General features: G+C 43.6%; 1 protein-coding gene across 1 annotated transcript in view; it reads right to left on the reverse strand.

Moving 5' to 3' along the window:
• Positions 1-14,732, reverse strand: part of VPS13A (vacuolar protein sorting 13 homolog A) — a 269,928-nt gene that overhangs the window by 203,020 nt on the left and 52,176 nt on the right. The window contains 2 exon segments of the mRNA XM_040417055.1: positions 575-634; positions 5,457-5,516. Coding sequence (XP_040272989.1) covers positions 575-634; positions 5,457-5,516 — 120 coding nt within the window.

The raw sequence follows: 14,732 nt of genomic DNA on the forward strand, positions 1-14,732 counted from the left end.
CTTTTGATCCCTTGTCCCATTCACCATAATAGAAATCTGGAATTCTGCCACTCTGCCTACTGAGTTGTGCCTTGTGCACAGCTCAGAAGGAGGATTACCATGATAGGCCTGGGAAGCTTTAACAGCGCACAGGCTGTCATGGTAAGCAATCGGAGACCCTCGATTTGACTAAGGGGACTCCGATCAGCAGAAGTCAGCACCCGCCATGTATGGAGCATTTACCATGTTGGAATGGGAGGAATGACCTTTAGCACGATCGTTTATTCCATACAGTTTCTATAGTCAGCAGCACATGTTCCCGTGGACGAAGGGGATGTGCTGCTGACAATGATGTTTTTTTTTTGCGCCCCCATAAAAGATGTGAAAAACGATCACTGTGCAAAAAATATTCCAACTGAGTACCGTAATGAAGGTTTATGACTACATTGCTACAGTACGCTTGATCAGCTGCATGGCTAACTGAATTGGTTGACAAAGAAGTTTGATTCAGTAACTTTACACTTACCACACTGAAAATATGGCTGTTTATGTAAGAAATACCCTGTTGAAATTGTATTCATAAATATTAAATTACCTTGTAAAACAACTTGGAAGATTCATCATGTAAACATGGATTCCAATTTTTATCAGATGTCTGTAAAAAAAAAAATATATATATTATTTTATAATATACTGACTTCTAAATTTACACATTATGAGCAAACAAACTACCTTAAGGCTATGTTCACAAGGAGGATTTGTCACTTTGGATGCTGCAGACCCGCTCGTGGCTTAGTGGACAGCCGCTGTGGCTTAAAGCAGCATCTGTCTGCACACAGCAGCAAAAAGGCACACGTCCCTTCTTGGTGTGGTCCTGCTTTAAACCACGGGCCGCACAAACTGCAGCGCAGCCTCCCAATGACAACAATGGGAAGCAGGCACCATACTGTAGAATTGCTTCTCCTGCTCTCTCATTCAGCAAATCAATGTGTATAATTGTTTATTACACATTAAGTCAACCTTGCACTAGCACACATTCATAAAGTGAGTATGGCAACATCCACAAGATGTCACAGATGGTAGATGGAACATGATCCCTTTTGAAATTTGCTGAGCCCTAACGGCTGTTTCACACGAGCGGATGCCGTGTGTGTCATTCCCTGCGTGAAAGACAGCCAAGCCCCACACTGGACAGCAGAGACACGGAGCATTAACATGATTGATAATGCTCTTTGCCTCTCTTTTTACTACACTATTATGGTGACAACTTTATCTCACTGTGATTTTGTAGTAAAAAGGTCAAAGAGAGGCACGGAGCATTATCAGTCATGTTAGTGCTCTGTGTCTCTGCTGTCCGGATCGGGGCTTGGCTGTCATTCACGCTGCTGATGACACGCACGGCATCTGCTCGTGTGAAACAGCCCTAAGACTGAGGCTTTTTGGTTGGTAGTGATTAATCTCTCCTCGCTCCAGAGTTCTGACTTTCATCACTTCTCAAGGATGAGGAAAGGTCACATATGCTAGATTCTCTTCTGTAAGGCCAGAACAATGAGATGGATGGCAAATAGCCTTAATTCTCTTCCACTGAGGAGGAATATGATTTCTGAACTATGATTTACCATGACTTATGAAAACACTGGTTTAGATTTTATAATCAAACTAGAGCCCCACCGTGGATCTGCCACTCAATGAGGTCTTTTTAAGTCTTGGATAACCTTTTTAAACCCCTTAGTGACCAGCCTGTTTTTGGCTTACTGACCAAGCGTTTTTTTTTCCTTTTTGAATCGTCACGTTCCAAGAGCTATAACTTCTTTATTTTTCCGTCTAAATAGCTGTAGGAGGGCTTGTTTTTGCAGGAAAAGTTGTACTTTTTAATGGCGCTATTTTGGGGTGCATATAACTTTCTGATTAACTTTTATTAACTCTTTCTAGGAAGGAGATGGGAAAAACAGCAATTCTGCCACTGCATTTTTACATTATAAATTTTACGGCGTTCATTTTTCAGTATAAATAACATAATATCTTTATTTTCTGGGTCAGTACAATTACAGTGATACCAAATACATATAGTGTTTTTTTAACGTTTTACAACTTTTTTTGCAATAAACCCCCTTTTTTTAAAGGAAAAAATGTTTTTGCATCACTGCTTCCCAAGATCCATAACTTTTTTATTTTTCTTTCTATGGAGTTGTGTGAGGGCTTGATTTTTGTGAGACGACTTGTATTTTTCATTGGTATCATTTTGGAGTAAATTACGCTTTTTGATCGATTGTTATTACATTTTTTGGTGGCAACTAAGTATAAATTAGCAATTCAATTTTTTTTTTTACAGCATGCACTGTATGGGATAATTTGCATGATATTTATGTAGTCTGTCTCGTTACAGACGTGGCAATACCAAACACATGGGGGAGATTTTTTTTTTGCAATTTATTTCATTGAAAAGCATCCAGGCTGTTAGAGCAAATTGCGGTCTACAATGCACGGGCACCGTCCGTGGGGCAGCCGCATGGGGATTGCAGACCCATTCACTTGAATGGGTCCGCGTTCTGTCCGTTCCGCAAAAAGGTAGAGCAAGTTCTATCTTTTTGCGGTGCGGAGGCACGGAACGGAACCCCAGAAAGCACTCCGTAGTGCTCCGTTCCGGGCTTCCGTTCCGCATCTCCAGATTTGCAGACCCATTGAAGTGAATGTGAATGACCCCTAAGTATGAGACATGATTAGCAAACCTGTCCCAATCGGTTTAAAAATGGAGGATGCCCTGGTAAAAAATCTAAACTCTTGGCACAGTGGTGTACTTACATGAAGGCAGACCACAGAATTGCTGTGGGGCCCAAGGTGAAAAGGGCCTGGCGCTCAACTCCTTTTTCCCGCTTCCAGACACAAATCCCTGACATATTTCTGCAGCCACCACTAGGGGGAGCTCAGTGCAAAGATATTTTACAGCTTTCGCTGAGTTCAATGGTAACTGTATAAATTCCTATGCATACAGCTCCTATAGTGGTTGTGCAAGCAGCCAGTTTTATCATATACTATATGGAGGGAAGCAGGAGACATAGAGCTGTAAGGTGGAGATTCATTAATACATTTATGACAGCTGTCTGGTGTAAATATATTAAGAAATATGGTGTTCAGAATGAGCACCATATTTGTGAAGCAATTGTTTTTCCTAAATATAAGAGGAGGAAATTATAATTTTTTTGCAAAAATTGTTAAAGGGCTTCTGTCACCCCACTAAACTCTTTTTTTTTTTTGGGGGGGTACTTATAATCCCTATACTGCGATATATCTATACATTATGTTATTAATAATTTTCGTTCTGTAGATAAGGCAAAAAACGTACTTTTATAATATGCTAAATACCTGTCTACCAGCAAGTAGGGCGTCTACTTGCTGGTAGCAGCCGCAAAAAACCGCCCCCTCCTCCTGTTGATTGACAGGGCCAGCCGCGATCTCCTCCTCCGGCTGGCCCTGTCTGCATTTCAAAAATCGCGCGCCTGTCTTGATTTGGCGCAGGCACTCTGAGAGAAGGAGGCTCGTCTCCTCAGCACTCCCTCAGTGCGCCTGCGCCAATGACGTCACCGAAAGAGAAGACGTCATCGGCGCAGGCGCACTGAGGGAGTGCTGAGGAGGCGAGCCTCCTTCTCTCAGAGTGCCTGCGCCGAATCAAGACAGGCGCGCGATTTTTGAAATGCAGACAGGGCCAGCCGGAGGAGGAGATTGCGGCTGGCCCTGTCAATCAACAGGAGGAGGGGGCGGTTTTTTGCGGCTGCTACCAGCAAGTAGACGCCCTACTTGCTGGTAGACAGGTATTTAGCATATTATAAAAGTACGTTTTTTGCCTTATCTACAGAACGAAAATGATTAATAACATAATGTATAGATATATCGCAGTATAGGGATTATAAGTACCCCAAAAAAAAAAAAGTTTAGTGGGGTGACAGAAGCCCTTTAAGTTCATCAGAAAATTAACTGGGGGGGTGATATGATATCTCTGTATGCCACTAAAGTATGTATTGTCATACACCTTCTCTTAATGTGTAGTAATCACTTGATACATTACAAAGCGGATATGAATCTGCTGTGTCTACAAAACAGATGTACTCCTAAGGGCATTATCCTGGCAGTTAGTGTTGAGCGAATCGAGCTTCGGATCCAAGATCTGAAGTTGATTTTCTCAAAACGTTGTTTGAATGCTGTATGGAGATTGGTCTCTGTACAGCATTCAAATGTATGGGCTCTGGCGAGGGACCTTGTGGGACTTGGGTGAATAATTTCAGACTTCGATTTTAGAACTTGAAAACCATTTTAAAACTTGGATCCAAAGATGGTCCTGTTTTAAAATGGTTTTCAAGTGTAAAAATTTAATGCTGAAGTTATTCACCGAAGTTAGTCCCCTGGTCTTTCTCCGTTAATCCCTATACAGGAATCTGGACTCTTCTGCAGGGGAACCAGTAGCTCACTACCTCCTGGAGTAGTCTATGTTCTATAGACTGTTGACTCATGGAGACTCAAGAGACACTAGTGTGAAACACAAAGGGGTCAGACAAAACCAAAGTCAGGGACAGCCTGAGTTTGTGCAATCCAATAAAGAGTCAAAAGTCAGGGAGGGCAGCTCAGGATCAGTATAGAGGTCAGGCAGTGAGGGGCAAAATTCAGCAACAGGCAAAGGTCAGTACACAAGCAGACAAGATAACAGCACATCTTTGCAGGACACTATTAGAATCTACTGCTTAAGCACCCTCCGGTAGGGGAAGGTGCTTGCCTTAAGTACCCCAGGATGGCCATCCATTGGCTGGGGAAGACTATGGTGCATGTTAGCTTGTTAGGACCCAGGGAGAGTGTGCATATATGCCCTAAGAGCGGCAAAGCAGGCAGGCAAGCAGCAAGCCTCTGCCTGAAAAGAGTGAGAGGTGCTGCACTGGAGTGCTGGGAAAAGGCAAGACAACAGTGGGGACAGCCCAACAGGGAAGTAGTCAGTGAGAATGGGTGAGCAATACAGCAGCCAGGCCCTGTGGGAAAAGTAGAGCGCGTTGGCCATGGACCACTACCATAACACATTGCTTGTGATTTTGTTGGTCTACCATCTCATTGCTAACATTCATCAGTCCTGCAGAATTCTTCTTCATATATGCTAGAATATTAATTAGTAACTCTGATCAGTTCCTTATCCTGTATTGTGCTACACTGTACTGTACTTTGGACTGTTTTTGTAAAAATACATTATGAAAAATGATAATGGGTTGATACGAAGTATGTTTTTTAAGGTCCAACAAACCCTGATTAAGCCTTACTGACAGATGCAGTCTGTAGAGCAAAAGAAGTTCATGTGCAGTGAATTGATGGAGTAATAGGACAGAAATTTCTTATCTGAACACTTATGTAAATAGTAACATATCTATTGAGCCAAATGCATGACAGAAAGCCAACTCTAAGTCTTTATTCCTACTTATTTTTTCACAGTTTCTAAGAAATACCTGTAAACTGAGGTTCTGAAGGGAGACTCCAAAGGAAAGTGGACACTCAGAATTAGTGACCTTCAAAAAAAAAATAGAATTGCTTAATAGATTGCATAATTAACAACAGTAAGTAATACATTTATAGTACATATTTGCGCATTCTATGCAAGAAAACATCACACTGCTGCTTTAAAGACATCTGCTACTTCCTTTAGGTAACAGTATGTTCATACTGATGTTAGGGGCTTCGTTATTGAAAAACTTTGATCTAATAAAAAAAACTAAAAAAAAAAAAAAGGGAGTGCTGAGTTTATTATATATGCTTTATATATGCTGCACCTGCATTCCCTGGACTTCGTGCGGCTGTCATGGCCCACAAACAGGTAGGAACTAGTGTTAGGGACCACTCCATAGAGGCGACCTTGACGTGGTGAGTGGCTTATTACGCTTTGGCCAAAATGTACACCAATGCCTCATCCAGCATGGAGGCAGGGCAGAGTGCTGGTTGCAGAGTGCTATTGCATTTGTGTCTTTTTCTTTGTATATGTATTTCGCCATAGCGATGTGCACCTGCATATAGGGTTGTGCTGACCCAATCTCCCACATTTTTTCTTTGTAGTATATATTGGAGGCGTGGCGATCTCCATGCAGTCATGCACACCTGACCAGTCAATCTGTCCTGGAGGCTGGTTTTAAAGTCCGTATAAAACTGAGTCTGCATATATAGCACCTACTAGTAGCCATTTGGCTCCAGGAGAAGTATATAGTGGGCTCAGCATGCATGTTAGTACTTGCATCCCTGGATCCGATGAAAGCTGTAATGGCACCGGACGGGGTTAAAAGCAGAGTGTGTTTGGCGTGCATGCTGACCTGCATTCCCTGGACTTTGTGTGGCTGTCATGGCCCACAAACAGGTAGGAACTAGTGTTAGGGACCACTCATAGAGGTGACCTTGACGTGGTGAGTGGCTTATTATGCTTTGGCCAAAATGTACACCAATGCCTCATCCAGCATAGAGGCAGGGCGGAATGCTGGTTGCAGAGTGCTATTGCATTTGTGTCTTTTTCTTTGTATATGTATTTCGCCATAGCAATGTGCACCTACATATAGGGTTGTGCTGATTGAATCCCCCACATTTTTGGTTTATTATAGAATACAGTAGTTCTCTGCTCCCCGAGATTTGTGTATACTTTACTATGAATGATGAACGCAGTAACAGATGAAAGATGAAGCAGCTGCTTGGGTTAACTTGCTAGCATGGGCCAGCATTAAAATAGACATGGTATGAGCGAACCTGAAGAAATATTGAGTGCGTTCCAACGAAATTAACTGCCTGATTGCTAGAGGAACCTGGAACTAGTTTAGTTGATTAAAGCGACGCCATGATGCTGAAACGCTTTCTAGTAAATTGTCTGTTTCTTTAAGAAGAATATAAAGAAAGAGTCATGTGGGAGGAGCTGAAGAGGTGAGGAATAGCGGTGTCCTGGCTGTCAGCACATCCATTCTGCCTAGCTTGATGTCCCGTTTGGCAGAGCTAGATCTGGCTTTAGAAGCCCAGGGGGAGGTCAATAAAGGCGGAGTAGGACCCTGTGACCTCTGTACAGATGGTAAGGGATTTACAAATAGTCTATGTTGTTATACCACTTCTATTCCTCCCTCTCAGTAAAACTGATTATTTAAACAGTGGCATGTTTAGAATGTTATTAACACTAATTGAGGGGGTTATGCCATGACTGATGTAAAAAATAAAAATCAGACATCATATAGTACAGGCATCCTCAAACTGCGGCCCTCCAGCTGTTGTAAAACTACAACTCCCACCATGCCCTGCTGTAGGCTGATACCTGTAGGCTGTTCGGGCATGCTGGGAGTTGTAGTTTTGCAACAGCTGGAGGGCCGCAGTTTGAGGATGCCTGATATAGTACATGACTATCTGTTTCTAAAGAAGCAAGAACCAGCCCTGTACCTCCCATGGAAACAGAGATCTCCTCATCCATTGCTTCAATTGTTCTGCTAGATTTATTTCAGGCTGGCAGCTCAGGGGGCATCACCTTGCTCAGTGGCATATCATTTCTGCTGTCGCTCTTTCCCTGTAACTGTCACAGTTTCTAGCAGAAGATATGTTTGGAGTAGGGTTGTCACGATACCAAAATTTTGATTCGATTTCGATACCATAAAAAAGTATTGCGATACTTGATACCACGCGAAAAAAATAAAACACCAAAAAAAGTTGCGTGCATTTTGCATTTTATGGAACGTCCGGCCCATAATCGAACAGTCCTATCCTATTTATTGGGGGGACAAGGTGCCAAAAAAAGTAAATGGCGAATTGCCCAGTTTAAATTTTTATTTTTTTCTGTTACGGCATTCACCGCAAAGGAAATTTTTTTAAAATATTTTAATAGTTTGGACTTTTCAGACGTGGCGATATGTAATAGGTTTATTTATTGTTTATATATTTTATATGTAAAATTAGGAAAGGGGGTGATTTATACTTAATATTTTGGTGTTTTTTATTTAAAAGGGAGTCTGTCACCTTAATATGGCCATTTACAGTGCTTACATGGCTCTGTAGCACACCTATACAGGATTGTTATGGTACCTTTGTTCTTTTCTTTAGACTTGCACCAGCAGGAAAAACGAAGTTTAATTCATATGCAAATGAGCACTCACAAGTGCCCAGGGGCGGCGTTCAGTGTGTAGGTGCCCAGGCTGCTCTGCCTTCTTTTCACTTTACTCCTCCCCAGTGTCTGCCTTTGCCCTATCGATGAGGCAAGAGACTTGGAGGGCGGGCAAAGGCAGAGACTGGGGAGGAGTAAAGTGAAAAGAAGGCAGAGCAGCCTGGGCACCTACACACTGAACGCCGCCCCTGGGCACTTGTGAGTGCTCATTTGCATATGAATTTAACTTCGTTTTTCCTGCTGGTGCAAGTCTAAAGAAAAGAACAAAGGTACCGTTACAATCCTGTATAGGTGTGCTACAGAGCCATGTAAGCACTGTATATGGCCATATGGAGGTGACAGACTCCCTTTAACTTTTTACTTTTTATTTAATAACTATTTCCCCCCTTAGGGGCTAGAATCTGGGATCTTTTAATCCCTTGTCCTATTCACCCTAATAGAGCTCTATTAGGCTGATTAGGACTTCACACTCTCCCTACTGCCCTGTGGGGGGGGGGGGAAGGGGCACTACACCACCAATGACTTTAATACTGGGGGATACCTGCGAATCCGACACTTTATTGCAAAAATTACCCAATTTCCACCCTCAATAAATTCTTGCATACTAAGACTATTCCAATTCCCATCCCTCTTTAAAAGACACACCACACGATACGTATACAACATATTAGGAGATAAAGCAACTTTCACCAAGACTCTACCCATTAAAAAATGGAAACTAGAGCTGGGGAAGTCCTTCCTAGACGAGGACTGGATCCTAGCTATTAGATTTCTGGTTTCTAACTTCAAATGTATCACCCATTACGAAGCAGCGCTTAAGACCCTCCTAAAGTGGTACTTTACTCCACAGAGATTGAACACAATCTACCCCTCATCCTCCCCCCATTGCTGGCGAGGATGCGGTGCTAGAGGCTCCCTACTTCACATTTTGTGGGCATGCCCCATACTCACCCCCTATTGGCACAGTGTTTTTGACTTGATCTCCGGGATATCAGTCCAAAGTATAGAACCTCTTCCTGAACTGGCTCTCTTGTTCCTGGGTATACACACCATCCCCCCAGCACGCAGAAACATTGTGGGACATATCCTACTTAGTGCTAAGCGGATTATTACATGTCACTGGAAGCAATTAGCCTCACCGACCTTAGCTGAGGTCATACAGGAGGTCAATACGTCATGCAGGTACGAACATTCAGTACCACTCAAGACTATTTCCCTCAAATCCAGGCAACTTACTTGGGGCCCATGGCTCCACAACCCCAATTATTCCCCCTGAATAACAGGGTTGTCCGCCTACCTAGGACAAGATTGGAATACTGAAACTCAGATAGATTTGTACTGCTCAACTATGTTAGATAATAATCACTATTACCTTAATGCCCCTCTTTTCCTTGCCATCTTTCCCTCCCCCCCTTACCTTTTATTGTTATGGTCTATTTGTTGCGGACCTTATTGTACTCAATTCTCACTATGCAAATTACCTATGTATATTGTCGCTCTATAAGCAAGCCTATTGTATAGGCATATACAGATGTAAGTCAAAATACTACGGCATATGGCTTTTTCCTTATGTTCCACTAAAATGCCAATAAAAATTATTTACTCTAATACTGGGGGGGGGGGGGGGGGGGGGGGTGAGGGGGTGCACTGCGCCACCAATGATAATTAAATGCGAGGGGCTGCCTGTCATAGAGGCCAGGTGCCGGCTATATGTTTCTGCCGCCCTCACCCGCCTCCTGTATCTGTATTAAAGGTTAATTTTAAATTACATTCAATTAGCAAAGTATTCCAATCCAGGTGCTGGTTTAAAAAATTTAGAATATTTTCTGTGGTACAACCCCTTTAATTATATTTTTTATTAATAATTATAACAATTATATTAATATAAAAAAAATAAAAATTATAGCATATTGTCAGGTTAATCGCAAAAACTGTAAATGACAGGTTCCCTTTTAGAGCTTGCATCAAGAATATTATTATTGCACATCCACACTAAACGGATGCACTGCAGATCTGCGACAGAGTATTTGCATGTTATAAATCCACTATGTAGCAGCAAACTGGGTGAGATTTAAAGAGAAACTGTGCTTTACTTAACTTTTGCTATGTCAGAATTACATATCAACGGTTTTAGTTCTGTGAGGATTTGAGTGCAGTCTCTCCATGCTGCTGATGATGGAAGTGAAGATGGGCTCACTTTCTATTGAGGTCGTCTCCATTTCTGTCTTCTTCAGTAGCGAGGAAAGACAACTCTCAAGGAGTGCTTCTAACTCTTGGTTTTAGAAAACAGTATAGGTCTCAGGGCTCAGATCCCTATCGATCAAAACCTTTGATATGTCAAAGTTGATGTAAAGTGCACTTACTCTTTAAACAAATCTCATTCACTCACTGCATTAGGCTATGTTCACCTGGCAGAAAATACATGTCAGAAAAATCTGTAGTGTACTTCTTATGAAGTCCATGACAGAAAACACTGTCCTTTAGATTTCTGAAATGCCATTATATCTGACCAGGGATTTGTCCGATTCAATGGGACTAATGTACATGTGGAAACAGCGCCAAAAACAAAACTGTCATCCCTTTGAACCAATGAAAGTTGGATTGTGAGCAGACCCCATGAAGAAAACTCGCCACAATACTTGTGATGCAAGCATACTGTACCATACAAAAATTACAGGGTAAATTGACCTGTAGTGAGGATCAGGGGCGGACTGAACGGTCGGGCACTTCGGGCATGGTCCGAGGGCCCGGGCGGGATGGGGGCCCGCCGCAGAATAATATTATTTATTATCAGCAGCGCAGTGGAAGAGTCTCTCCCTCCCCCTGTGCTGCTGCTGCCACGGCCAATAAGAAGAGGGACAGGGGGAGGGGCTGTGGCCAATGAAGATAACTGAGCTGTTAATACAAATACAGGAGGCGGGTGCCGGAATCAAATAGCGGCACCCGACCTCTATGACAGGGAGCTGCACCGGAGGGGGTAAACTGCCGCTGATCGCAGCTCCCTGTCATAGAGGTCGGGTGCCGGCTATTTGATTCCGGCACCCGCCTCCTGCATTTGTATTAACAGCTCAGTTATCTTCATTGGTGGCGCCCCCCCCCCCCCCCCCAGTATAATAAACATTGTGTGCGGCGTCCCCCCCCCCCCCCAGTATAATCAACATTGAGTGCGGCGTCCCCCCCAGTATAATCAACATTGAGTGCGGCGCCCCCCCCCCCCTCAGTATAATCAACATTGAGTGCGGCGTCCCCCCCCCCCCCAGTATAATCAACATTGAGTGCGGCGCTTCCCCCCCCCAGTATATTCAACATTGAGTGCGGCGTCCCCCCCAGTATAATCAACATTGAGTGCGGCGCCTCCCCCCCCCCCCCCCCCCCCCCCCAGTATAATTAACATTGGTGGCGCAGTGGGCAGTGCCAATGAGGGTTAAAATAAATAAATAAAAATTAACTCACCTCCTCCAATTGATCGCGTAGCTGCTGCCGGTCTCATGTTCTTTCTTCAGGACCTGTGGTGACGTCACTGAGCTCCATCACATGGCCCATTACCATGGTGATGGATCATGTGATGAGCACAGTGATGAGCACAGTGATGTCACCCACAGGTCCTGCGTCCTGAAGAAAGTACAGAAGACCGGCTGCTACGCGATCAATTGGTGGAGGTGAGTTAATTTTTATTTATTTTTTTAACCCTCATTGGCACTGCCCACTGCGCCACCAATGTTTATATATTTATTATACTAGGGGGGGGGGGGCGCACTGCCCACCAATGTTTATATATTTATTATACTGGGGAGGGGGGGGGCGCACTGCCCACCAATGTTTATATATTTATTATACTAGGGAGGGGGGGGCGCACTGCCCACCAATGTTTATATGTTTATTATACTGGGGTGTTGGGGGGGGCGCACTGCGCCACCAATGTTTATATGTTTATTATACTAGGGAGGGGGGGCGCACTGCGCCACCAATGTGTATTATGTTGGGGGGGGCGCACTGCGCCACCAATGTTTATATGTTTATTATACTAGGGAGGGGGGGGGGGCGCACTGCGCCACCAATGTTTATTATATTGACCTTCTACTACACATTCTGCATTAAAGAATGCTATTATTTTCCCTTATAACCATGTTGTTATAAGGGAAAGTAATACAGTGAATAGACTTTCATCCTAGCAACCATGCGTGAAAATCGCACGGTTCAACAGGAAGGATGGATCCGGCATTCAGGCAAATCTTCCGTTTTTTTCGCCAGAGATAAAACCGTAGCATGCTGCGGTTTTATCTTTTGCCTGATCAGTCAAAAAGACTGACCTGAAGACATCTTTTCCGGTATAGAGCCCCTGTGACGGAACTCTATGCCGGAAATGAAAAACGCTAATGTGAAAGTACCCTAAAATATTAAGTTTAAATCCCCCCCTTTCCCAATTTTACATATAAAATATATAAACAATAAATAAACATATTACATAGCGCTGCGTCCGAAAAGTCCAAACTATTAAATTATTAAAAAATATCTCCTATGTGGTGAGCATTCGCCATTTTTAGTCACCTTGTCACCCCAAAAAATAGGATAGGACTGTTCTATTATGGGCCGAACGTTTCATAAAATGCGAAATGCACACAGCTTTTTTTGGTGTTTTTTTTTTGCACGGTATTGAGTATCGCAATACTTTTTTATGGTGACGAAAGCGAATAAAAACTTTGGTATCGAAACAACCCTACGCCATTCTGATCGGTGTAGCGTTGTCACGATACCAAAATTTTGATTCAGTTTTGATTTGGCGACTAAAAATGTAATTTGGCTCCTAAATTTTTCAGTTCAGGAGCCAATGGCTACTAGGTATTTTTTTTAGTCTGGAGCACTGTGCCCAGCACCCCGATTCCGAATGTTATACTGGCCTGGTAATGGCAGCGGGGCCCGGTGCAGTCACTGTATTCTATTACACCGGGCCCCGCTCACTGTAATACTAATATTCATATGTGAACAACTTGAAATCCTCTGTGATCCTCTCCCTCTCTGTACTCACAACCTCAGTAGCAGGCCGGGCGGCAGCGCAACTCACTGACGTCACGCGCCTGCTCCTCCCACTGTATGAATGAAGCAGGCGGAGCAGGCGCGTGACGTCAGTGAGTTGCGCTGCCGCCCGGCCTGCTACTGAGTTTGTGAGTACAGAGAGGGAGAGGATCGCAGAGGATTTCAAGTTGTTCACATATGAATATTAGTATTACAGTGAGCGGGGCCCGGTGTAATAGAATACAGTGACTGCACTGGGCCCCGCTGCCATTACAGCACCAGATGCTGGCCCCCAGACCCTGTATTGGGGATCATTCACTCACAGGGACACTGTTATGGGGGGATCTGTGGATGACACATATATAGCATAAGGTGCTATATGTGTGTCACCCACAGATCCCCCCCCACAACAGTGCCACCCACAGAGCCCCCACAACAGTGCCATCCACAGAGCCCCCATAACACACTGTACCCATACCACATCAATGAGCTGAAGTGGTCTGGGTGCCTTTTGTGTCGCTTTAACTTTGAAATCTTATTAAAGATTGTGTAGGGTGTGGCTGGAGGCGGGGCATGGAGGCGGGACAAGGGTGGGGCTTGCAGCAGAACATGGGTGGGGCCTGTAAGGGGGGCCCTTGATTTATTTTGCCCGGGGGCCCTGAGGGTTCTCAGTCCGCCCCTGGTGAGGATTTTAAATCTGCAGCATGTCGTTTTACAGATTACACCCTATGCAATGCAGAAGGGGAATTCAGTTGCAAAGCCACATGTAACATTCTGCTGCACATGGCCGTACCCTTGCACACAATTGCACTATAAATGAAATGCATAATAAGGAAGTTTTATCAATGTTCTCACAAATGGCATAATTATAAGAGGATAGCAAAAATGATTTTACCAAATGTATCCATATGGTGCACACAGCATGACTAATTCAGCAGAATTTTCTAGATATTGACATACCCTTTTCTTCCTTCAGACTGGCATATTTTGCATCAACATATGTGCCATATTTTGCACCATAGTTTTTTTGCCAAATCTCCTTTGTATATGCTTTTTAAAACTGTTGAAGAAGGCATAAGAAATGTCCACAAGACATACACAAATTTGGAGCACGTTGTGTATTCCACCTGTTTTACACCGCTTAAAGAGGACCTGTCACCACTCCTGACATGCCTGTTTTAGTAACTACACGCATTCCCCATTTAATAACAATTCTGAAGCATCTATTCTTATGGCTCTATGTTGTGCTGTTCCTTTATGATTCCTTCTAGAAGTTATGTATGAATTGCTAGCAGTCTGCAGTAAGGGTACAGAGGGGTGGTAACAAGTTGGGGAAGTACCTGCACAGACTGAAAATGGCAGCACTGATTGGATAGAGCGAGTCTGTGCAGGTACACCCCCCCCCCCCCCCAACTGGTTACCTCCCTCTGTACCCTTACTGCAGAATGACAGACATTCATTCATAACTTATAGTAGAAATAATAGAGGAATGGCTGCACATAGAGCCATAAGAATAGATGTTCCAGAATTGTTAGTACGTGGGGAATGCACAAAGCTATTAAAAGGCATGTCAGGAGTGGTGACCGGTCCTCTTTAAGAT

This window comes from Bufo bufo, chromosome 2 (assembly GCF_905171765.1).
Source record: "Bufo bufo chromosome 2, aBufBuf1.1, whole genome shotgun sequence".
NCBI lineage: Eukaryota > Metazoa > Chordata > Amphibia > Anura > Bufonidae > Bufo > Bufo bufo.